This window comes from Erithacus rubecula (genome assembly GCF_903797595.1).
Source record: "Erithacus rubecula genome assembly, chromosome: 9".
In the NCBI taxonomy this organism is placed as follows: Eukaryota; Metazoa; Chordata; class Aves; order Passeriformes; family Muscicapidae; genus Erithacus; species Erithacus rubecula.
Genome location: NC_136660.1, coordinates 18961172 through 18987231, shown reverse-complemented (window position 1 = coordinate 18987231; position 26060 = coordinate 18961172). Strand labels below are relative to the sequence as shown.

The 26060-nt window shown below is 34.7% G+C and overlaps 1 protein-coding gene and 1 long non-coding RNA gene across 5 annotated transcripts in view; both read right to left on the bottom strand.

Annotated features, from left to right (window-relative positions):
• Nucleotides 1–270: 270 nt before the first annotated feature.
• PCGF5 (polycomb group ring finger 5) overlaps nucleotides 271–26060 on the bottom strand; it is a 65890-nt gene continuing 40100 nt past the window's right edge. For 3 of the 4 annotated variants that reach the window (XM_079312898.1, XM_079312899.1, XM_079312897.1), the window contains 8 exons: nucleotides 24175–24271; nucleotides 19868–19923; nucleotides 19689–19748; nucleotides 16122–16270; nucleotides 14931–15029; nucleotides 13794–13883; nucleotides 11965–12024; nucleotides 271–9811 (listed from right to left, as the gene is read on the bottom strand). In XM_079312898.1, the coding sequence (XP_079169024.1) occupies nucleotides 9764–9811; nucleotides 11965–12024; nucleotides 13794–13883; nucleotides 14931–15029; nucleotides 16122–16270; nucleotides 19689–19748; nucleotides 19868–19923; nucleotides 24175–24271 (659 nt within the window). In that variant the 3' untranslated portion in view covers nucleotides 271–9763. The remainder of the gene's footprint in view (nucleotides 9812–11964; nucleotides 12025–13793; nucleotides 13884–14930; nucleotides 15030–16121; nucleotides 16271–19688; nucleotides 19749–19867; nucleotides 19924–24174; nucleotides 24272–26060) is intronic. The other variant, XM_079312900.1, reaches the window with a different exon arrangement.
• LOC306805284 lies at nucleotides 10020–10714 on the bottom strand. Its single transcript, XR_013775178.1, has 2 exons — nucleotides 10342–10714; nucleotides 10020–10222 (listed from the first exon to the last, which is right to left on the bottom strand). It is a non-coding gene; the product is annotated as an uncharacterized lncRNA (long non-coding RNA).

Below are 26060 nucleotides of genomic sequence, written 5' to 3'. Positions count from 1 at the left end.
CCTGGTCATATTTTACAAATGGGGAGCCAAGTCCAGAGAACTTTAATGTCAGGCAGAACTCTGCACCTGTGAAAATTATTGGTAGCACTCTATGACATTAACTAGAATGAAATCAGGCTGTGTGAGCACCTTCTGTTTTTTCTGTAATGAATAATATTACTGCATTCTGTTTTCTACTTGCACTTCTGTGAGTTGACAGTATGCTTCCATGATTAAGATATAAAGCTAGCAAATGTTTTAATTCAAATGTTATTACAAACTAGAAAGAAGTCAGATAAAACCAGAGATTTTTTTATTGCACAAAATAAATTATATAGAAACAATGCAACAAAACAACTCGTATTGTAGGCTGCACAACAGATGTTACAACATGAATATATTTATTGCTTTGAGAAAGGAGCAATTCAGTGCTAGTAAGCAGATTAGTTATACTTCTTGCTCATCTAGATTTTTCATAAAATTAATCCAACTGGGCTAGAGGCATCTTGCAGCATACAGGTCAGGCCAAATTGTCATTTTTTATCAACCATAATAAAGGTGCTGTAAACCTTCCTGACATTAGCATGAAACACCAATTTAACATCACCAGGACTGAGCCATACAGGTAGTTTACTATTAGAAATGTCATTACATATCTGATACATTTATATACAAGATTCTAGAGGTCCATTCACAGGGTTTGTATGAGCTGTTGTTTCAAAATAAATCTTGCTTACAAATGTTGATGCAGGTTTGAACAGGCTTCACTCTACATCAAGAGGCATGACCACAGGTTTTGCCACAACCCCCCCATGTACCAGCACTTCCCATCCCTAAATGGAAAGTTGATCACTACTGCTGACTCAGTTCTAACTGCCTCATTTTTTCTAGGGCCACACTCAGATTTGAGATTAAAAAACTCCTCACATTCCTTTGGTAGAACTGAGGTGAAATTTACAGTGCTTTTTAAAGTACTTCAAAACACAACATATTTGGTTCTTCCAAAGATAAAAGCATGCAGTACTGGTATTGCACTCAGATCAAATGGATTTTAAACTGCTACTTTGTGGACCCTGAGATGTTGAGCCAAATGAATTACTACAGAAATTAGCTCTTAACAAAAATTGTAAAAATGGACAATGTTCATGTAATAAAACACATCAAATCCTGATCAACTGCAGATCTTTGTGAAGCATGAACATAAATGAGAGAATGCCATTTCAAGTGCTCATAACCTGAGTCAAATTCTCCCCCAATTTATCAAGGACACAAGTATTTATTCATTTGAGTTCCTACAAATGCATTCTACTGCTAGTGCACACACTCATTATTGCAAAACTTACTTATGAGAAGGTTAATATAATAAGAGTAAATTTAAACAATATTAGTCACCCATGAAAGGAAATTAAGTGAGGAAGTGGGAAGTCTGCCTCATTTCAAGTCTCAGCTACAAGGAAAATTAGAGAAAGTCACTCCATTGACATTGAGGTCAAGCATCAGACCCATGAAGTAGACCCCTGTAGAATCCCACAGAAATAGGTAAAGAGATTTTGGATTGTACACTAATCTGTACACAGTATTTAGTTGCCACTCTTTACTGTACTTTAATAAAATTCTCTACTGTATTTTTTCTTCCCTGAAACTGTGTTAATGCATTAAGATGAATCAAAATACAGTGTAAAGGGGGGGTTCAAATAGCTGCAAAATATTAAAAGAAGTTAATTATTCTGAATTTAAAAAATAGTATTTTACAAATTCTCAGAATCTTTAGTGATGCACTCTCATTCCATGCATGTACCCAGCAGTAGTTTCCTTTGAAGGAAGGTAAGTATTAAACTTGACTAATCTTGCATGCATTTTCATCCAGGGGACTGTTTATTAAATACTGTATGTAAAATTCTGTCATCTTGCAAAAATGTTAGTAAACATAGTAAGATTCAACTAAACAACCAGATATACCCTGAAATGCCCATTGAAACACATGCATCACAAGAAATGGCTAGCATTTTTTATACTTATTATGAAGTAGAAAAGTTATAAGGCAGGATGAAGCTAATATCAAAGATGAAAAACAGCACCACAAGCCTCTGTTTTGCAATTGCTTTCTGATTGGACACCAAATATATTATCATAGTCAGACACAATTGATTAAGGTGAGAAATGCATTTAGCCCAGCTGTACTAACTATACAGCTTCACACAGAATAAACATTCCATAAATCAACAGAAAATGCATTTGAGCACAAAAAATAAAAATATGTAAGTGATTCTCTAAGCAGCATTTTGTTTTCTTTTTTTTTCCAAAACATTAACATACATAGATATTGGACTGATTAAATATCTACAAGTGCTTTTCCTTTACAAAAATACATATATTCTTAATAGTAGGATAGACTGTCATTAACAATGACCTGTTTTTTTCACTTCAATTTGAATGATTTATAAGCTAAATTTTACAACCACAAAAAGGTTTATTTGTAATAGGATGTTATCACTTTTGACAAAAAGCTTAAAACATTTTATATTTTAAAACAAATTAGCAACTTAAGATCACAATATGTTCTATGAACTCCTAAGTACTGTGAGGGCTGCTTTATTAAAAACTGGTAACTACTGATCAAATGCAAGGAAGCATTAGAACATTATTACTGCTCACCATAGGCTCCTTTCTTTTAACTTGGATCACAGCTTATATAAGGACACTTAGGCCCCCACCCCCAAAAAATCCATTGAGAGTTACTCTATATCCTCTATTCAGTAGCCTGGAACATCCAAAAATTCAGGCTTTGCATTAATTTTAAAAAATGCAAAATACTTTCCTTTCAATAGTTAAGTCTGCAATAAGGGAAAAAATGATGCATTGCTTCATGTTTATGCTAACAAGCTTCTATTTGAGAAAAAAAAAAAAAAAAGATTAGTAAGTATTCAGAATGAAATCTTCCAGCCAGCTAGGTAATTATATTGACCTATTACTTTCCAGTTTAGTTAACCACTATCCTGGAAAAGGAAACCAAGATAATTTGGATTTTTAAAATTCTCTCTGTTTTATACTGCACAAGTAAAATAATCACTTCTTACTAATCAATGGTCTCACGTCAAGGACAGCAATGCCATTTGCTAAAAAAATAGCTATAAAAATCTGTAAAACATACTTAGTATCTTCCCATTATCCTCCAAATCTGTCCTTTCCACCCTCCAAAAATCACTGAACTATGACTAGAAACCCCAAAAGTAGCTTGGTGACTATTTTGTGCTTTGGAAGGTTTACAGGATTGACAGCACACTGAGTTTTTTTTGTTAGTTCACAGGCCAGGTATAGCAGACACATCAGTAAATGCAAGCCTTTGTGCTTTTCTTCAGGAATATGAGCAAGGACTCAGAGCTACTCTGTGTCTGTTGACTCAACCTCAATGCTATTCCTGTTGTTTCTCTCCTTTTCCAATTTGTTTTGGAAACTGCTAGGTGTGCCTAACCCTTTAGCTTGGTGACACAGACAACTACCACTGGTTCAGCTCTGCTTGATTGACTCCAGGTACCTCTTGACCATTCAGGCACTCCAGGAAAGTGTCAATGTCATATTCCAAGTCCATTTTTGGGTGGCGTTACCTTTGGTATTAATTAAATAGGTGCCTTAAAACTATTAGGCAATCAGATTATCCATAAAAATAGTTTATTTTTAAAAAACCCTTGTTTTTAAGAACAAACTAAATATCTGACAGCAAAGACTAATCTTAAATTAATAACTATGTGATATTTTTTCAGTAAAAATGGAGCATGTTTCATTTTACCACATCAAAATTCAGGAGACAACAGGAACAATATCTACCATACTTGATATAATACAAAGCTGAATTTTAAGAGTAGAATACCATTATAAAATATGTGCCTTGCACTTTGACAATAAACATCTTCATTACAACTTCATTTGTAATAAAACCCTCAGTATGTTAACTAGCAGCAAAACCATTTTACTGTGCAGCCATTTTGTATATTGTACAGTAACCTTCTCTCAACTCTTTGCTTTACACTGACTGTCATGAGGAAAAAGGAAAATGCACAGTAGCTACTTCTGCTCACCTCATCCTGTCAACTGTCAACCATGTTAGAAGTATTTCCTAAAAATACACATAAAAGTTATTTCAAAGAAAAGTACCTAATGGTTCAGAAAAACAAGCAAAGTCAAACCAATCCCTATCTTTGGTTAAAATTAATGTAACAGCAGAAACTACCACTTACAGACATCTTTCATTCCAGAATTACTCCTCCATCCTGAGCTTACAGAACTTTTGTCTCCTTCTGCAAATACAAAAGATAGCCTGGACATTTCTACCCATGTACAGAGCTCCTCCACTTCACTGCCACACTCCAGGACCACAGAGATCTAAATTGTTTCAGAGAATTATGAACAAATCTCTCATTAGAGAATGAAACAACATCCTTAGCTGTAGGGAAAGCTACCTAAATGCAAAAGATTTATGGCACACACCTTGGATGGAAGAATCTGTCAGGAATTCATTAATTAATTCATTTCCTATTGTGGAACCTAAGGTTTTAATCTGACCTACAGACTGTGTAGACAGAAGGTAGAAAAGGAAATCAATAGGTAGATCTATTTATGAAGAAAATTACTGAAAAACTGCAAGACCATCTTCTGAAGGACATTTCTGCAAGGGATGCTTCAGCTGAGGTCTGAAGGTCAGACAACCCCTATATGACAAAATTAGAGGTAAATGTGCAGTTGGAACTTCACACATTTCCTTCAGGTGAATCAATCCCCTTGTGTCTGGGAACTCATCCTGGAACCCACTCTAGTAGACTTCAATCCCTCCTCAAACAAGTGTTTTTAGCTGATATCCTTGTGGAAGCATGACCTTGCTCAAACTGGCTATAAAGGATTGAACATGCAGAACTGTGAAAACTTTGCTGAAATCCATGAGAGCTGCCTGATCAATGAAACCTGTAAGCTGACACCTCATGTGCAGTTCCACCTTTATAAGTCCTCAATGTTTTGACTTTTGGGATGGAAATTGGGTGGGGTATAGGAATGGCAAAAGATGTGTAAGAACCTAGAATTAACTGCAGGAGAGAGGATGCCTGTTTAGATACTTTAACTGAGAAAAATAATAAGTCAACAAAGCATGAAGTAAAACGAGAGGGCAATATGCAGCATGATCTATGCATTTTTGTAGAAAGTGAAGAGATGCCTTCAATCTGCCAGATTAAGTGAAGAAACTGGACCAAACTTCTAGATAAGGATGTAATTCCTAATTGCCTTTGCACTTTTCCAGGACAAAAATGGGTCTGATCAGTGAATGTAATTAACCAATATTTTATGTAGCCCCTCTATAAACAAGGCTCAATCTATTTATTTTGACACTAAAGACTGGTTTTTTGAACAGCTACCTGTTCTCTAGTATTTCTACCAGACATAGTATCTGGCTGAGCTGGATGCTCTGCCTTTTGATGCAAGTTCTCTTAAGAATGCCTTTTTTCTGGGAAGTGAATAAATACCTCTTGTCTTCAGTTATATGAATATGAATGTAACAAGATAACTCAGTGATTGGTTCAATTAAAGGACTAAGCCACAGCCTATGTTTTTTAAACAGCAGAGAAGGAAAAATTGTTTACTTCTCTCACAAAATCATGTATATCAGTTATTTATGGGAGAGATAAGATGAAACTTTGGACCATTATTTATTTTGTCTGCAGTAAGTGCCTAGCTGCTGTCTAAATAGAATGGGATCAATCTCTTTTCTCCTGCAAGATACACTAGAACTGTTTGTGATAAGAGCAGAAAAGTCAAGTCAAATTGCTGAAACCTATGGAGAAAAAAAGACCAAGATACAGAATTAAAGGGTGCCTCATACAGAAAATGGAATATTTTCAACATGAAAGTACTTATTTTAATATAATGTCTATTGAGATAGGGAAGTTTTAATTTAAATTATCTAAAAGAACACATTTCTTTTTATCCCTTTTTTCTCCATGAAAGCTTCTCAATACACTGTGCTTATGATATATTCTTGCTGAAAGTATTAAGACCACAGATAAAATTCAGAAGCAAATACTACCCTGTCAAATGAAAATAATGGGCTTAAAAAGTATTCTGTATTAGTAATCAGGCACTTCACTTTGTGTAACATTTTCAGTAAAGTCAAGATAATACTTTTGTAATTTTTTTTGCATAACTGCAAGCTAGCTGAGTATGCACAAATACTTCTTGCACTGCATACTCCTAGGACTCAAATCCCCAAAGCTTTCATATGAACAATACCTACTATAGTGATGAGTCACTTTAGTTATTGTAGCAGTCTTATTTGGTATTTCATTAAAAAAAAAGTCCCTCATAGGACTAGGCCCTTAGCTACCAGGAATGTAGTAATGCATCATGGAAGATACATGTCTTGATTAATCATCTAATTCCATATTGTTTGAGATATTACAGGATCTTGTTTCTAAATTCTAGCTTACAGCTTGTTCTGAGATAAATGCAGCAACCAGTTATGCACAACTAAGTTGTTTATGATTTTCATTAATGAGTTTTTCACTTCTAGGGAAAAAAACCCAAGCAGCACCAAATGTGCTAAATAAGGGACAGCAAGGTTAGGTAGTAGAGTGGAATTTTTTAGGTCCCTCTGCAGTTAGATACTGCTAATATGGGAAAGTCAAAGAAACACAGTGGCAGCAACACTTATTTTATATTCCTATGCTTTACAAGGATGCAGTGGTGACACTTTGTCATGGAAATGCTCAGGAAGTCTGACTTTATCCAGGCATCTACTCTAGCATGGCATATGGTGCAGTCTGAAGGGAATGCCTAGGAACTCATTTCACTTTACCTCATCTTTGGCACACAGGAATCTGCATTCTCATATTCCTATGGTGCTCAGATACTCTTAATTGGCACAAATGAATTAAATCTGCATATCTGTAGAGACATGGCACATAGGTACTATATGAGTGAAAATTTCCTGTAAAGAAGGCAATGCCTGTGTTGCACAAGCTGCCCAGATATGTATCTCACTGGCACTTTACTTTTACAAAAACTATTAAACTACAGCAGCACTCAGGCACCATGCCATCAAATCAGAAATGAATCAAGTGTAGGTGGTTAGCTCATATGCATTTAATGCCACCATTTGCAGCCAGGAACGTCGATTCAGGTCTGTCAGTATTTTCCATGCTTAAAATGAAGATCTGCCTTCTGTAATCTAGCTTTAACTTGCATCAAGAAAATACCAGGAATCAAAACCAATTGGGAAACTTCCTGGTTCTCTGAATTATGAATAAAGGAAGTTACCAAACAGTCAAAGAAAGTTTCTATTAGTTGCCATTCCAAAGCCAAGGCAAAAGAGAGCTATTCTAAGGGTCCTGTTGGTGGATGGATTAAAACTTACATGTTCCTGTTTATTAAAAACAAGTCTGTTCAAATTTTTTCAAAACAGCACACACAATTGTTGAGGAAAAAAATTGTGCCCTGAATCAAGCAGAAATTATGCTTAAGCATCCTAGCATTAGTTTTGTGATAAACTGAAATAGCTGTTTTATGTCAAGCAAATCTACAGTGAAAATTCTGGCATAAAAAACCATGAAATATATAAAAACTGTAAGGTGTAATTTGTATGTGCATGTAAATATTTACAAATAATATCCTATTTCTACTGTACAAAACAACTGTATATACTAAAGAGAAGAATTATTTTCAATCAGAAAGCATGCTCTGTTCTTCCAAGCTGCTCCATGAGGTGGACTTCTAGATATAACAAGAATCTTTCTTCCTCTAGAGACTCTGCAGAGAAGGGCCCTCCCTACAAGGAGTATCTTCTTTCTGTGAAGTAGCACATCAGAGACTGGGTGGGCAAAGGGATGTCTGCTCCCTGCAGCCAGCACCTGCACCCCTGCCTGCTTTTGGGCAAAGCAGTGCCTGTATTTGCCAGCACACTGAAGAAAGAAAGGGGCAGCAGCTTCTTCCTAAACATTTTCTTTTCCCAGTTCCACTGGCATCTGCACAATACGTGCAACCTTGACCTGTAATGGCAGGGTTCCTTAACAGGCTGCTACCAACAGCATCTTGATTTCTGCATGTCACAAGGGCTTTGGAGTGCAATGGTAGGTAGGATTCAACCCAACTACATGTGATTCCTCCAGTCATCAATGTTAGAACTCCAAGCAACATTAAAGGGGCCAGATTTAATCCACAACATGCTTATTTCTCCTACAGAACATACCACTGTACATGAACATAAACTTACCAAGGAATTACAGCCTTACACCTATCTTTTGTATTTGATCCCAAGAAAGAATTTTCACTTTGTCTATCTAAGAATGATCAGTTCACTCTACAGTAGCTTGTGAAAAATTGATTTGGTTCCTTTTTGCTGTATGCAAAAGGCATAAAGAAAGAAAACAGCTATCTACAACACTAGCAGGCATGTACTAAGTAGAAATTACATAACGTGACTGAATTTTAAGTAACTCCAGAGAATCTGATAAGAAAAAGTCAACTGACTTTTAAGCAAAAACAATGGAAGACAGAAAACATACACATTGCTATGCTCCCTGCAACATTACCAAAAAACCCAAGAAACACCCCATAGTAGAACCATTATGCTTGCAATACCTAAGGCAACAATCACTTGCACTACCAGGTCTTAGGAAAAAAAAGATGACCTGAACAATTATTTTGGTCAGACTGCTAATCTTCAGTATTGCATTACTTCTAATTTTATGGAAATAGTTTTATGACGTGACTTTAACTAATGAAAATTTCTGTAATGAATTCTAAACTCCAGATAGTCACAAGAGATACAGTATGTAATTAAAGCTATATATTATTTTTGTCTTAGCATATTATAGACCTCTATTCAACCTTAAAAGGAAGTGTTTAGTATGAAAAGTAATAATTATGAAAAATTTTGCCTTGGTCATAATTTTGTAGCAGAATTTAGTTGTTCCATAGATAATTATATTATTTTACCTTCATTTTTATGGAGGCTTTATTAGAAGAAATGTAATCTGACCAGAAGCCATTTTTCCAAAAATAGGTAGTATCCCAAATTCCAGACCTCAGGGAAACCATCGGAAAGTGCAATCACAAAGGCTGCAATGCTTTTAAGCAATATTAGCAATTTAGAAGATTTAAAATTACTATTTTGAATTATCAAGTTCTACATCTCTTGTTCAGTGTAATTAATCTTCATTCACTGCAAAAGGACTGTTGCACACTCATGAGTGAGCTATACCTGGACCCATGAGAACCTTATCAAGGAAAAGGTAGTGGCCCAACCACCACTTCTCTTCTAAATATATCTTCTATACAAAATATTGTCAAGGTATAATCCTTAGTTATTTTTACAGTACTCTATGATTTAAACAACAATATTCAGTAAAATAGTGTGTGACACTGCAACACCACATGAATGAGCACTCTGCCATTTTGCTAGTGTAATCAATATTAGGACCAGAAAAATTTTCTAACACGCAAGCAAAAATATTCCATAGGTTTGCAGTCTTGACTGTACACTTCATGATTTTGGCTATGATTTGCAGCACACTCTTAAGATACACAAATATCTTATGCACATCTCAGTAGCAGAATGGCACTTGGCTTGCTCTAATAGAAACAACAGAGATGCAACTGACAATTTTAATAAAGACAATGTCCTTATTTGCATGCTGAAATTCTGGCTGTGTCCCCCCAATCCAGGCACATCCATTCATTGTGCAATCTGTCGATGGGTAAACAAATAGTGCAGGTTCATCTCAGTGGGATCTGGCCCTTTGGTCTAACCGAAGTCAATTCTAGGTCGATACTGAAGTACCATAGGGTAAGACTGAAAACAAGCAAGGGAAAAACAACAACAAAAACAGACAAGAAAGCATGAAGACATGATTCATAAACAATACAAAGAAAATGCAATTAAAGACTACCTTAAGAATAGCCAGACCTTATCTCTAAGACAGATGTATATGACAATTTATATGAAATAATTCCATACATTTCAACAGTTAAATCCATCCCTGTAGTTCAAATCTATTAGCTATTTGTCACTGATATACAGTTTCTGTATCTGCTTTTATATATTTCAATATTTATGTTTTATTACATTTATACCTGGGAGTGCTCAAACAAGTCTTATTTCTGTGCTGCTGTGTTTGATAAAAAGCAATCTTGACATTTTATACTTTCTAAACCAAAGCATATTTACAGGTGATGTACTTTGAAATTTATATACAGAGGCTCCCTAGCTAAAGTATAAAGAAGGTCAATTTGCTGCCAGTTGGTTTTCTGAGAGATGACCTTCTCCCCCAAATCCAAACTCCTTAATCTCAGATCTAGTGATAAACTTTTATTAATTCCTACCAAGGGAAAAAAACAAAAACAAAAACAAAAGCAAATCAGCCTCTTGGATCCCTAAGTTGGATAGAACTCGTGGAATGGAAGGCAAGAGTGGATGGATTTCCCAAAAGGGCTGTAGAATATCTGGGCACTAGCTGCTCAAATTGTTGTTTCACTCAACCTTATTTTTCAGTCTGCCAGCATTTCATTTGTCTCAAGTTTTCCTCTTAACTTCATTAGCATCCTGGATATTTTCTATAGCATAAAACCCTGGCAAATCTCATTGTCTCAGCAGCTGTATGGCCTTAAATACTTCTCTGCCATACAACCAAGAAACAAAGTTAATTTAAGTTTCTTAATTCCAAATTTGGAAATATAAAGAATTATTACAGAAGCTATCCTTTCTTCATCCTTCAAATGCAACAGAGGTGAAGAAACAAAGATACAGCTTCAGAAAACTACAAAGTTAATAAACTTTCCATGCTATGATAGTGAAATATCACCAGAACTAAATTGGTCACACTTGCAGGGGATTTACAAATTGGAGTTCAGAGAAATCACAAGGCAAACCCAGAAGTATTAACAGTACCAGGAGTATTTAGCAGAGAGGACAGGGAGCACCACGTGTATTCTGCATGTGCAATTAACAAACATCTATCTGTGGTGTCATAAATTACTTGGTCTTTGATTAATTTTTTCTTTGCCCAGGACATTACTACCATATCATTTAAATGCTGTTTCACATGTTTTTTGACTTTGAGTATAAAAATTGTCTCTAAAAGTGTGCAGATCTAATTGGAAGTGCACACAGGTAAAGACAGAGAATCACTACACTGAAACTGCCAAGTAAACCAGTGAGGCTCAGTGTTTTAGCAAACAAAATCACAGAACTGTATAAACCAAGTGCACTATGCTGGGACAATTCTAATTATCGAAGGAGGCATGAGTGCAGTAGTTAACTTCCATCACTAGTGGGGAGTGACCCTCTACTACTGACTCTCAATTTTAATCAAGATGAAAATAGTATTCTGAAGTTGCAAAGTAACTTTTAGAAATCAGTTCAAATCAAAATTCTCAATGAGGAAACTGAATACTGTTTGGGAACCAGATTGGTCAGTGAAACTTTGAAATCAGCTTCAGTTTGCAGTTCTGGAGGTTTTGCTTCTAGAGATTATTCCATTTCTAATTTTAAAAATGTGAAAGGAACAGAGTTCAGAAAAATCTAACTTTTTTTATTCCATCAAAAAGGACATATGAATTCCCATAAAGAGATGAAACCACCGTAGTCTCTTAATTCACATTCTTCATTTTTGATCCCTTGCCAATGACTGCCCAATATTGCTTAGTTAGAGGAATGAGATAGGAAGAGGTAGATAATCCTTTGAGGCTGATATGGATATCAACCTACAGAGTGATATCTCTCAAAAAAATCACAAACAAAACCACAAAAACTGTCCTAAGGCAAAGACAAATTCGTAAATCCTTTGAATAAAGTTTGTGCTGCAGGAATGAAAATGCTCGGGCCTTGCTCACAGAGTTTTAGCACTTTGTAGTAAGGAATGATAAAAACTCCACAAGTGGAATTACAATGGAGGTGCTGACAGGTCCTTAATGACTGTAGTATGTACAGTCGTGAGTGCCTCTTACCTGATAGAAAGTGCCATCCTGTGAGCAGACTTGCGAAGATGAGCAGTTCTGACACCGAAACTGCGAAGGAGATGATGTTCTGATCAGATAAGAGGCATCCACAGCTGGACATACACATTACCATTTATTGATTTTTAAAAAAAAAATTTAAATGTAAAGGCTAAAATAAATCTACTTATTTAAAAACAGGCAAGACTTGTATAGTGAATAATTGGATATTTTTTCCCTTTTCTTGTCTATCTCATGTAAGGTCCACAGCTATGCCAGTAAAAGCTCTGGATTTATTACCAGCACAATGGAATTTTTAAAGGTTCATCTTCAAAATCACATTTGACTTTGAGAGAGTGATTTAAAACTACATGAAAGAGAAGATGAACACATTCCTGGCTATACTGTGTATATAAAAATAGACTTACAAACTTAACCAAGAGTTGTCAACTCTTGAATTCACTAAATGTTAAAAACTATAGTTCTGAGATTTTTGAAAATTTTTAGCGCAAATATCTTTTTATCAAGATCATAGTTACTGTCGCCTCCAATTTTATGTAGCTGCCAAAAGTCCATTTGTAGGCAAGGGCTGCAGGATGAAATGCCATGAAAAAATTCCACGATCACTGCAATTGTTGCCTCAACACTTCCTAATAGGACAGCCAATGCTAACAACAATACAAGATGGCAAACCAAACAAACATCCACTGGTTTCAAGGCAGTATTGGAAAAAAATCTAGTTAAAGCTCCCTTCCTCATGCAATACTGGGGTTTCAGCAATCACCAAATTTCAGTGCAATATTACTTCCAAATTTCTAGAATACTTGCCTATATACATTGACCCTCCCTAATTCCTATCAAAACCTATCCTTTCACCTCCAGCTTCAGATTAAGGTAAAACTTTAGGAAACTTGTGAACTGTTAACTTTACAGTGTGTTTAATCCTCTGTCTTCTCTGCCCATGCCCCAGTGCTTTTTATTCTAAGCACTAGGAAGCTTAAAACAAAAAAAGAACAGAAAAAATTAAAATTTTCTTCAGATCAGTACATTAAGGTATGTTAAATGCTTAACCCTAGCTGCACTCCAATTTAGCCTCCACTAGTCATGATAGACAAACTTCCATATACTACAAAGCAATAAAGAGTGATGACCAATCAACAGGCACACACAAACAAATGCATAAAAGAAAGAGAAGGATATGACTTCTAACCAAATAAATTAAAGATACAAGGCAGCACTAAACTCAAGTGAATATCAGTCCTGAAAAAAAATCTTTTAAAAAGTTAAATACTGCAATTCTAAAATATACACATGCAGCAAGAAAAACACATCTGGCTGTGATCTGAATATTATTGTTATAGAGCATATAAAAAAAAAAATAGATGTAGTGTATTAACAGAAACAGTAATAAAACAATTAGATTTCACCAGTAATTTTTCAGTATCACTTTCAGTTTATTCAGACTGAATAAAATAAGTTCTTACTGAAGAACTGCTGGATGCAGATTCCCCAACTATTGTAACTCAAAAGGTCACCAAAAGCAAATTTGCTGAAAAAGAACAAGGGCTTGTGTTTTCAGTTATTAAAACTCTGAGCAGAACTTGCATGTACACATTGTACATCCACTATTTTGAAGTTTCAGAATCTACACAATGTATGTGCTGCAGGGTTTCATCCATAGGGTTTTACATAAGAAACTGTGAAAACATGCAGAAGGCACTCTTAAACAGGGGTTTTTTGAAGGGTCAGAGATTACATTTGGGCCTAAGATGTGGCAGCATGTATAGTCTCTATAATCAATGTACCAAAACATCATTTATCAATAATATAACAGCATTTACGTTTTCGCCTCTTAGTCTCCATCTTGTCATATAGATGAACTCCATAGTATGATCCTTCCCCATGATTTCTCCGTTGCATAGTACATCCAGCTTAAAATATAACAGAACAAACAGTAAGACAATGGGATGCAGAATTTTAAAGTCTAAATGAACTGCTAAGTCTATCTCCAGAGTTAATCTCTCCAGTCCTATCATTATACAACAATTGCATCAGACATTTAGATCAAACCTGGATGAATACAGCATGCTGACAATATGCTATTTTGTGCACTGGTATTCAACTGGTATGTTTTCACTTTTGTGTTTTTATTTGAAGTAGCAGACAGAAGTCTGCTACCAAGGTATGAAATCACCAGTAGACAAACATTTCCTATATTTAGCTACATTGCACAGTCTCTGTTTGAAGAGAAAGCCTTGTGCTGCATTTTGAAGGCCACCTTGCTATGCTAGTGCTCTTTCAAATCCAAAGATATAAACCAGAAGGACAGTAATTTTAATTTAAAATATAGATTGTAAAGAAAATTGCAAAATCTAGTTCAAAAGTAACCATAAATTACAAGAAAAATGCACTTCAAAGTATACAGACATCCCTTAAATGAAAGCAAAAGAGAAAAACAATTATCTCAGTGTGAAAAATGTCTAGTTTAAATGTCTGTATTATAGCATCTTACTGCTGCCTGCCACTGCAAATGTTCAACAATGTTTTTATTATGAGAGCTGTAATGATTTCTCAGTTTTAGACAAAAAAAAGAGTCAACATTTTCAAGCAAGCACATTCTTTGTAACACAAGCCATTAAGGTACTGGACAGATTAAACACCAAATGACACCAAAAAGGCTGGTCAGCATGTCATGACACTGTGATAAACTCCTGTGTACAGTTATAACCTGTGCACCAAAGCTAACTCAGCCCTACCCTGACCAAAGCTGGGAGGCTGCTGCTGGTGCTAAAGGCAGCATGCCCCTCATGCAGCCTTTGGCTTCTGTAAGAGAACAGGCTGAAGAGATAGTCTGTGCTTCAGTCTAAATTCCTGTATTCCTGGAAAGAGGGAAAGCAGGTTCAAGCATGATTAAATTTCATAGAAATATATTATGTTGCAGGGAAATAAAAATGCAAACATCTTTCTTTCAAATGTACCTCATAGGAACTTGGAAGTTTTAATTTTAAGCTGAGAAACTTTTTGATAGTTCCCACGGTCACTCGAGTAGAACAGCGGATAAATTTCTTCATTAAGCCCTAAAGCAACAGCAACAAATCAGAGAAAAACATGTTAGAAATTCTGGAAAATGTGAGCAATCTTTCGTGCAAGAACAGCTGGAAATGATAATTTTTTCAACCAGTAACCAATTTTACTGCACTCTCTTCTAATTCATAATGACACCATAGATTCATTTTTGTTCACTTGTTTTCAAAATTTAAAGATGATAAAGAAGTTCCTTTGACCCATCTCTGGTTCTAAAGATATTTCTAAAAGATACAGAAGGAAGGAAAGAAAAAAGCATAACCCAGCTACCACTGAAACCACCAAAACCCCCAGAAGAATTTAAGCAATCTATGTGTTTGTCTTAGTAATGCTGGGGATCAAAAAAATGTTGCTTTTCTTAGAAGTATTAAGAACCTCCAAAGTTATATTTATAACATAAAACACAGAAAATACAAGTAGTTTCATTAGAAGAATTCTTAAATATATTTTTATTCTTCCATTTTTAATTTAATAAAACATCATTAAAATCCAAGTTGATTTTTAAAGACTTTCTTCTAGACTCAGTATGTTAGGTAATCTCCTTCAGGAATAGAAACCAAATGTCCCTAATTCTTTAGGCAGCAATTGGCAGGTATTATTCTACACATTTTGTAGACTGAAGATCTCCCCAAGGCCACAGACAACACATCAGAGTCAGAATCAGGTTTACAGCTCAGAAGATCTGGATCCCAGTCATTCAGGGTGCCACATATTTGATAAGCAGATTCATTCTGGCACATTAAAACAGTAATCCTGAAGGTATGAGCCAGCTCACCTACAGCTACCTTTATAAATACCTCTGTGGTGTGCTGTAATCTGTTGTGTAATGCAGTTATATACCATAAAGGCTGTAGACTACAAAACTGTAATCCACACACTAACAAAAATTCCACTGTCACAGACGGCTTTCTGTATAGAACCACATTTTTCACAAAATTCCAGAGATGCATTGAAATGCCTCGAAGGGAAGGACTAAATAAATATGGAAGTAGGAACAGGTCACTACATTAAGGTTTATTTTGAATGGCTCCTCTAAGATGCTATTCTGTCATCAATAACTACAGCACAGCATGTTTGCTACTCACTTTGACAACATTATCTCCTGACTGCCCGTTGTTACGTAAACAGTCCAGGCAGATTGCAATCTGTGGGTCACTCCTGTGATAGTCTTTATCTTCTTCATTTTCATCACACTCCTCATCTACTTCGGGTTTATCAGCTTTTGGACTTTCATCTGTAAAATATGAAGATCATATTTTTTAAGTATAAAGTAATTAAAAATCACATATTTAAGGAAATACAGCATTTTTATGAGCCATAATTTTTCTTCAAATTAACTTTACACAATTTTAATTCAGTGCCTTTTTAAACTGACCAATTTAAAAATCTCTGGGAACAAATTTTTACTACTGAAATTTTAAGGCAATGTGCAAGCAACAGATTTCTATGGAACAGAAAATAATTAGTTGATGGACTATAATGGGTATAAGTGTCTACTTCTGGTATGTCCAAAAATTAAAACTATGCATGCATCACAATCACTCAGACATGTAAACCTAGTGTATAGTGTGGCAGTTCAGTGACAAAAATAAATGTTTTAAAATCAACAGTGGAATAACTTATCCCAATACTTATACATTAAAGTAACATGGCTAATCAATATATATTAACTGTCACAATAATCCAGTGAAGACAAGTTCCTGTAATTTAATCAAAAGGTAAACTAAACCTTAGATTTCATCTACTTTTGACCAGATCTAAGTATGTCACTGTAAGAACTCCAGGTGTTTCTCTCCAGAAGGATTTTATAACTAAATAGCCACATATTTACTTATTTCCCCTTAAAAAAATACACAAGAAAAGAGGAAATGTCGGTGTATTTTTAGCAGAGCTTATACAAATGACATAATTGCCTATAACATGTTATCCCCTTTCACTGTGCTGTTAACATGTTCTATTGGTTCCTGGTTTAAAATTCTAACTCTTTGGAAAGGGTATATATACACCTTGTATAGTGTAGTAAGGTTTAGCAAAGGTAAGCACTCAAATGCTAAGACTAGCAAGTACATCTAAATAAGGCTGCAATGTATGTAAATAATAACCACAAAATGGAGTAAGTTTTACAGATTTATAGTACAGTATACAATAATCTTATTGTATACATTTCGGGTTTTTTTCTGTATCCCCAACATACTTATTTTGATTTAAAAGCAAGGCTGCTCTCTGTTGGAATAAAACATTATCAGAATTAACTTGAATAAGCTGCTTTCATGTTTTTCAAAAAACTTTCAGATCAAGTTCTGCTACTTTCCTGCACTTACCAGGCTTCTAAAGGAATTTAGAAGAGTTCGGATGAGAAAATAGAATGTAAACTTTAATAAACACCAAGCCATGACTAAGTTTCTTGACACAGTAATTAGTTGCCTTTGTTCAGTTTACATATTCAAGATGAGTTTTAAGCTATATTCATTACTATTCTCTCTTACAATTTTTAAGCTGTCAGTAATTATGAAAGATTTATCCCCAAGTCCTTATTAGCTATTGGCACATTTAGCTGAATGTGCATCATATGTACATTTTGCTCCCATCATCTTCCTATGAGAACTTACAGTATCAAACTACAGATTTTTTTAGTTTTTCTTTTCTGAAAGTCCAGGGAGAAAACTCTATTAATTGAGCAGGTGCAGTCCACCTCTCACAAGCATTTGTTCACTTCAGGCTGAAAGCACCAATGAATATTTTTATTCTGTACCATGGTATTTCATCATTCATCAATTCTTTTTGGTAACCACTCTCCTACAGGAGTCACCAATGCTTTATTGTTAGGGGCTTTTTCCTTCTGGTATGTGAAAATTTTAAGTACTGGGATTTTTTTGCATCTCTTAGATGCTTTGGTTAGGAACTGTGCTGTGACCTGTGGCAGGGGCCATAACTGACAGACTCTTAAACTACAGTGACAATCTGGTTGCAGGGCATGGTATTGACAACTGAAACAGTCTCTTCTAAATGAAACTATTCTCAGCAAATAATTTCTTCCCAGGCAAGATTCTAAATGCTTGTATATGGCAGAAAATAGCTTAAGTGCTCATAATTTGTCTCAATGAGCTGTCATGATTTTCAAATGTTTTATAGAGACAAAGTTCCACAGCCCCAGGCTACAGTCACTAATGGAGTTGGATACATCTGTAGCTACTCAAAAGTAATATTTGTTAGAGCCCTCCTTTCAGTCACAAAAACAGTCCAAGCTCTCACTACACTTAATAATTCACCTACACTAGGTTTATCATTCAATTAGGAGAGAAAGGTAAGAACCAGAAGAGTAAGTTGGTCAAAAGTAAGTCACATTCTATGTTTGCAGATTATCTTTTGATTCTTTCTAAGTATATAGCAGAAGACCATTTTCTAAACAGTCAAGAAGTGCCTATATCTCACAAAAATATTTTCAAAACTGAACAGGTACACACTACATAGTATACTGCAGTAAACAAATATTATTTCATCTAAACTGTTCTGCAGTTCTTAATTTATTTATATAATAGAGACAATAACATTGTCCCTAACAATGGATGCCAAATGCAAATCAATAAAACTTGTGAGAAGGAAAATGAAATGTTATGAAGTTGAAAAGAAGACATTATAAAGAAATTAATGCAGAAAAATATTATAAGATGTTTACTTGACAGTTACCCTTTACTGAAAATAGCTATTTTTAAACTTAGCAGAATCTTTCAAAAGTTCTTTAAAATTAAATCAAATAGGCTATGGTATTAAAAACCTGATATCAAATTAAAGAGGCATAAAACCAGCTGCATGTAGTCCTCACTTAGCACCTTAATACTGAGTTTCAAAGTTCATGGGTCAACTACAAAAATTAAACAAAACAAAGGAAAAAAGTACAAACAAAAAACCCAACAAAAAGAAAGAAAGAAAGAAAGAAAGAAAGAAAGAAAGAAAGAAAGAAAGAAAGAAAGAAAGAAAGAAAGAAAGAAAGAAAGAAAGAAAGAAAGAAAGAAAGAAAGAAAGAAAGAAAGAAAGAAAGAAAGAAAGAAAGAAAGAAAGAAAGAAAGAAAGAAAGAAAGAAAGAAAGAAAGAAGAAAGAAAGAAAGAAAGAAAGAAAGAAAGAAAGAAAGAAAGAAAGAAAGAAAGAAAGAAAGAAAGAAAGAAAGAAAGAAAGAAAGAAAGAAAGAAAGAAAGAAAGAGAAAGAAGCATTGTAGAATCTATATAAAACAATTATTTAGCATGTGTGGAAACTGTTTTACTACTTGTCATAACTAATTCTTGACAACCTCCTACTTAACAGATGGTCAAATTTGGTAACAGAAAGTAATTTGTAAAAACTCTGTAAAAAAATTCTGTGTCTTGCTCTGTTGAGATAATTAAGAATTCAGCTGGACAATTGTGAGAGCACTGAAAGTGAGAGCCTAGGGTAATGCCAATAAAAACAATGGTAAAACAGACAGAGTTTGTTAACCTACTGGTTGATAGATAAGCAACAGTATGTGAAGGCCCATACATTTGCACAGATTCACTACAAATTTCTGTAGTATCTTAAAATCCAGTGAAAAGAAAATGTACTCATGTGAGTGAAGAAACTGGTCTTAATAAGCAGTGTCACTTAATACACAGATGAGAGAGGGAAAAAAATCATCACCTTGTCCATTTTCTTGAGGTTTGTTTTTCTTCCAAAATTCAATCTCTCGCTGCAGTTCCTCTAGTTAATATCAAAGAACAGTAATGTGAATTTTTAAATCAACAACAGGGATATAATTAGAAATAGCCATATCCCCTCCACCAACCCAAACAATTCCCAAAATCAAATGAGAAACTCACGTTCTCGAAGTCCAGGCACCAACTTAAATATAATTTCCTCTAAGGTGTTATCCAGCCTTTCAGAGGGAAAAAATACATTTCACATTAAATGGAAACAAGCATTTTTAGTATTTTTAGTGTCTAAATAACAAAAATTTTGTATAATGAGCATTTTTCTGGTAAATAATATGTCTTGTCAAAGCCAACTGATTTTAGCTTAGGAGATAACATGCATTAAAGCTTATCTCAACCACCTCCTAAATAGATTTATCATAGAAAAAAACTAAGGAATTTATTTTTTAATGTATAAAGGTAAGAATTAAATAAAAAAGAAAAATATTATACTCTAAAATTTTTATTTTTTGAAATTACATGCAAGCAATAGTGTTAATAGAAGGAACAAACTGGAAAAGTAGTATCCAATTTTAAGGTCCAGCACATGAGTAGTAAGCATGAAAATTATAAACTCCATTATCATATTAAGTGTTGAAGTGCTTTGGTAATAAGCCTGTTATGAAAAACTGAACAGACTATTCCCTACTTACCACATCACAGACAAACCAGTCTTGGCAGGATAAAGAAGACCACAGTGCATCCATGCTGCTCTGACTTGACAGTTCTCAGTACCCAGCATAATTAATTTGAACTATTTAAATGTGCCATGTGTTGTACACCAGAGGAGAGTACACAGCACAGGCATGTCCTCTGATACCCTGATATTAGTGCCAAGACTAGTCATTATGGTCCCTTCCAGTATACACACAGAAGTTATCCCTGTTGCTGAAGCTAAAATACTTTTCTTTCCTTTTCTCTGAATTTAACCAACTCTTCTATCCATTCAGTTTATCATCTGCTTTCTAGTTCTACTTCCTCTCCTGGTCTCTTATCCTTCAGTTTCCTCTGGCTTTCATTCTGTTTCCTTTTCCTTCCTCTGCCCTTAATCTTCTCTCTAGTCAACAGAAATTCCCATTGCCCACAGCCTAAACAAAAACTCATGACAAAATTAAATACTAGGTAATACAGAGAAACTAAGTACCTTGACATTCAGAATCTGGCATATTTTAAATTGCCTTATTTTTTATCCCAATAACAATATATTATTTTACATTACATATTTGTGTACACATACACATGTGTACATGATATTAATAATACACTATAGGCCTGTTAAACATAGCTGTTCTGTCATTTGTTCAACAACAGTTGAAAAGCAGGAGTAAGACTGAATGTTTTTATTGTTGAGGAATGCCTAGAATCCATATAAATTGATAACAATTATTTTAAAATAAATACATGAGTATTCAAGGTTCTCCTTGCAGAATTTGTACTTGTACAAATTACACAAAGTTTACAATTCGACCCATTACCCAACCATCAAGTCCTGACACTAGTTCCCTGTGTCATTCATCAGCAGATACAGTCCTACCACAGGAATATTCATGTTTCAGCTACAACCACAATCCATTTTTAATTGCTTCTTCTTAAGGGCACATCAACAACAACAACAAAAATTCAGCAAGTGAAACATACCTCCCATGAAACAAAGTGACACAGAGAGCACTTTGTCACAGAAAAGAAGGAAATTTAAATTGCAGGGTGTCCGAGTGCCTGATTTCTGATAGATGACAATGTAGCTGTACCTTTGAGTATCTTGCAGCCTCCTCTCTCAGTATCTAAGGTAACTACATGGTACTGCCTTCTGTGAGCTTCCCACAGCAGAGCACTGGGAACTTGGGAGCATGGTTTAGAAACTGAATTCATTTCACACTCTTAAGAAAGCTCCAACCTTCATAATTTACTCATTAAAAGAAATGAAATAAGGACTTCAAAAGAGAACATCACTACCTTAATTAAAAATCCCTCTGTTCTTCAGAATGGTATAATACATGCTGGTTTTCTTTCATTTATTTTTGAAAATTCCCATTTAGCGCTTTTTAATTTACTTTCAGTGGCCCAAAACAACAGTCACTAGTACTGCCAAAATAGCAAAAAAATCCCGTATACTTTGCAAATTTACAATGCTAGAAACAAGAAGTGGCTTCCCATTCTAGTCAATGACTTAATTTTCTTCCAAAAACTAAACAAAAACCCCTTCTTTCTTTACAGAGGATAAATCAATATTTTCAATAGAATGAATACTTTGACAAGGGGAAGAAAAAAAATGTTCTATCTGATTTTTAAATGCAGGGAAACTAAAACTTTAGGGAAAAAATGGAATTTATTACAAGATTCTCAATTTCAGATGCATTTTTCAGTGTTCCCATAACCCACACACGGAAGCACTGACATAAAAATTTGTATTTCTGTGACCCACACCAAACCCATTCCAAAATGAAACTGCTTGAAAGAGGTGGTCTCAGTCATTTACTATGATACTTCCTGTTAATACAAAAACAAGAACATTGATATTTTAGAGACACCTCTTTCTATTCTCACATCTTCCAAATCTCCAAATCAGAACATATAGAAAGAAGATACATTTCTGCCAGCTTAATACAGTTCCTTATTTCACCTCTTCTATAATACTGAATGAGTTACAAGATCAATATTCTCTGATAATTATCAGCAAATGTCAACCAAACTAAGACTATTGCTCAGGAAAAGTTGCATGCACAGGAGTATGCTAGCAAGAGAAAAAAAAGTCTGCATTCATGGCATTATCAACATAGATCCTATGGAGTACTGATAATGCAGAATTCTGATGAATTAGGGAAAGGGAATTCTTTAACACTCTTCCTACATTTTCATTTTAGAGCTCGAAGTTGAATTTCAGATTTAATGTTGTAGTTACAACAGACCCTAAGTGCTGCCAACTAAGAGATACATGTAGAAAGCTCACATAGTAAGGAAGTTACTCAGACCTGAGTTTAGAAGTAGTTTATAAAGCTTATCTGAGAGATCTTAGTTAAAACTACTATGTGATGTTCAACACTATTTCTCAGAAAATGACTGCATTCTTTAGCAATGATGGGCTGATCTCCATGGTCAGAGTGTAAGACTTGTATTAAGTTATGCAGGCAACATCCAGGAAAGATCATTCCATTGCATGGCTCACGTGCTCTTCTGGTTATTAGTTTAGCAAATGTTTAAAGTTGGTTCATAAAATACAGCCAGGAAACTACTAACTATATCCAATTTCTTGGCAAAGAGACCAAATGACTCTAAAAGGAATTTCAGGAAATAATTGCATAGAAAATAGCTCTTCCCACATTTCTGGCTTGTGTTCTCAACCTTCCTTACCCATCTATAATTTCCTGCTCAAAGAACAGTATTTGTTTACTGAACATCTACAACATGTTTCAGAAAATCCATTTTTCTTCTCATATGAAGTGGTCCTATTAGAACAAATGAAATATTTCTAAATGCTTTTGTTTTCAGTTTATTAATAGCCTGTAGCATGTTCTGTTATGATTCACACAGCACCTCAGAAACTGACAGGAAATCAGAAAAATAATCTACACAAACCTGCTCAGTCCCACCCTTCCAAAAATATTCAGATGACAAAGACTTAGGCCAATAATACCCTTTAATGTTGCTGAATTCAATCTCTTTCACTTATCCTCTTGGTACATAACTGAAATATGGGAATGGTAGTAGACAAATGATCAGTCAAAAATCAAAGCAATGTATGACAAACTGTAACAAAACCAATGCCACCAGGAAATTATACCAAGCCTAGTAAATTCCAGATGTGAATTTATATTTTTATATTGATGTAAGAATAAGTCCTCCTAAGTTCAGAACAGTATTACAAAATAATAATACTGGGGAGTGGAGTGGAGATAGTGCTGGGAGTGAGGACAGGGTATGCCTTCATCACTCTAGGAAAACATGAAGTTCTTCACAAAATATCTCTAAAAAGGTATTTTTAATGTAAAAATTTGTTCATGAATGTCTTTTCATTAACCTTACAGCAGATTTCAACAGATTGGCAGATTTATGTCCTGAAAAACATTGTTTTTAACATGATTCATTTCTTATATGTTGCTCAAAAAAGAAAAAGTTGCCATGAGGTTAGGTATGCCCTAAATAATTTGAAAAAAAAACAACCTCTAGAATTTAATTTCATGCAAAGAATAAAAGATATCTGGTTCATTTACTTGTTTAATAGAGAGATTTTTTTTTTTAAACTTGTAAAATATAAGCACTATTTCTGTGCCTTTCCATTATGTTTCTTCCTTTTACTATATCCGAAGAAAATTAATTTAGAACGTAGTGGGAGCTGAGAAAATGACAATGTATATGGCTTAGAACAGTTAATATATGCATGATACAAATAAGCAAAACAATTATTTCCCTTTTAGGATAAAGATCTTACAGATTCCTACCTTAACATTTCTAGTGGATTGGTCTCATGCACTTGGTTGCCACACCTGGGACAGTCATTGCTGTCTTCAAAGTGCTGAACGATACAAGTCTTACAAACTAAGAGAAGAAAATAAAAAAAATAAGCCACTTAGACAAAATCTAAATAATATTGCTCAAGTATGACCAAATGATACCTGGTAGTTACTTCATGCATCAAAAATAAAAGAGTATTGTCTTAAAGTAAATAATTACAATGTGTCTTATCCCCTTCTTGTTCCTCAAAACCATAGTTAGTTCCGCTCTGCTGAGACACCAAGGTCACCAGCACAGGTTGGACAAGCACTGTTTTAAATTATCAGATATTTTTGATACTTAAAATTTTCCCAGCATCGAAACACACAATGCCTGTAGCCTGCAGCACCTTAAAGGGCAGATTCTCAGGTGTGGGCTGGGGAACTTCAGCCAGCAGAGCTCACCATCACCTCTGCTGATGTGGAAATGACTTACACACTCCACTTCTGCTCCAATGGTGTTGCTTGCAGCTGAAAATTGTGGTTTAAATACTTATTGTAAGAGAAAAGGTCACAAATTGTACACAGGTTCCAAGTGTTTCCCTTTTGACATAGAGCATTCCAGATTGTAGACTCAACATTTAATATTTGAATCATTTAATAAAAAATCAGGATCAGGACCATATTAAAACAATAAACCAACAACAATGTGAATTTAAAAACCAATCAACTGAAAGTAAACTAAACAAGGTGCTACACTACGGTTGCTTTCAAATGATTAATTACAGACTCTAGATTTTAATGTCATTAATAATGGAAGCCAAGCTTATGGGAACAAATATGCCTGCTATTATTACTGCACAACAATGTTCTGGACAGAGATAAACTCTATCCTCTTCTTATTATTAATTCACCTACACCGAAATAAGAACTGCAAATTCATCAGTAAATGGACTGAAAAAATAAATGGACTGCTGTGATTGCAATATGCTTTCTGCTGAAACACTGTAATTTTTTTCATCAGTTTCTTAAAGAAGTATGAACATCTCTAAACAAGTTGGTAAATCCTAATTAGAATACAACTCTAGGAATCTTGAACTTCCTTTAACAAACAAAGCCTGTATTTGTCTTTACCTTAGAAGGGTTATATCATATCAGCTGATGCCAATAATGCACACACATTAAACCTCCACGTAGGCGTTTCTTCCAACTGCTTTAAATCACTAAATTAAAGACATTAATTTCACAGACCAAGTTTCTCAAGGAATTGTAAAGTACCTCTTGTCAGTTGAGCTTTTCAGCTGCAGCACCTGATAGCTCATAACCCTGGTATCTATATTGTGCTGAATACACTGCTGCTGTCAGGAGAGAGTGCATGGGTTAGTGGTGGCTGATGACAATACTGATGAACCACCAGGTTAAGAGTCACTGACTGTCTCAGAAATGTCATCAGCTGGAAACCTCAGTTCAAAGAGTGTGGGGAGAAAGGTCTGAGGAGCAAGTACAATGATGAATTGGTGAAGTCTAACACAGATGCAAATTACTGTCATTTGGAAATTCAGCTGAAAGTCACTGAGGTAAGTAACAGAAGGGTTTGACTTACTCTAGACCTCTAACTTGACTTCATAGAAACTGAGCTTAAAGACAACTCTTTTTCAATGGAGTTTAATCTGCTAACTCCTATAAAAAACGAAGGAGTTAGTCTTTATTTTTTTGGTAAGCCTTTTGTCTGATATAAACAGCAAAGTCTCTATGGTGTCTTTCCAGCCTGACACAAAATTAAAATGATAAAGAATAAACCAAGTAGAAAAAATTGTATAAATGTAATTGGAACTGGTCAATATTAATTTTGGAATTGATAAGCTCAATCCATAACCTTCTCTTATCTGGAAAAT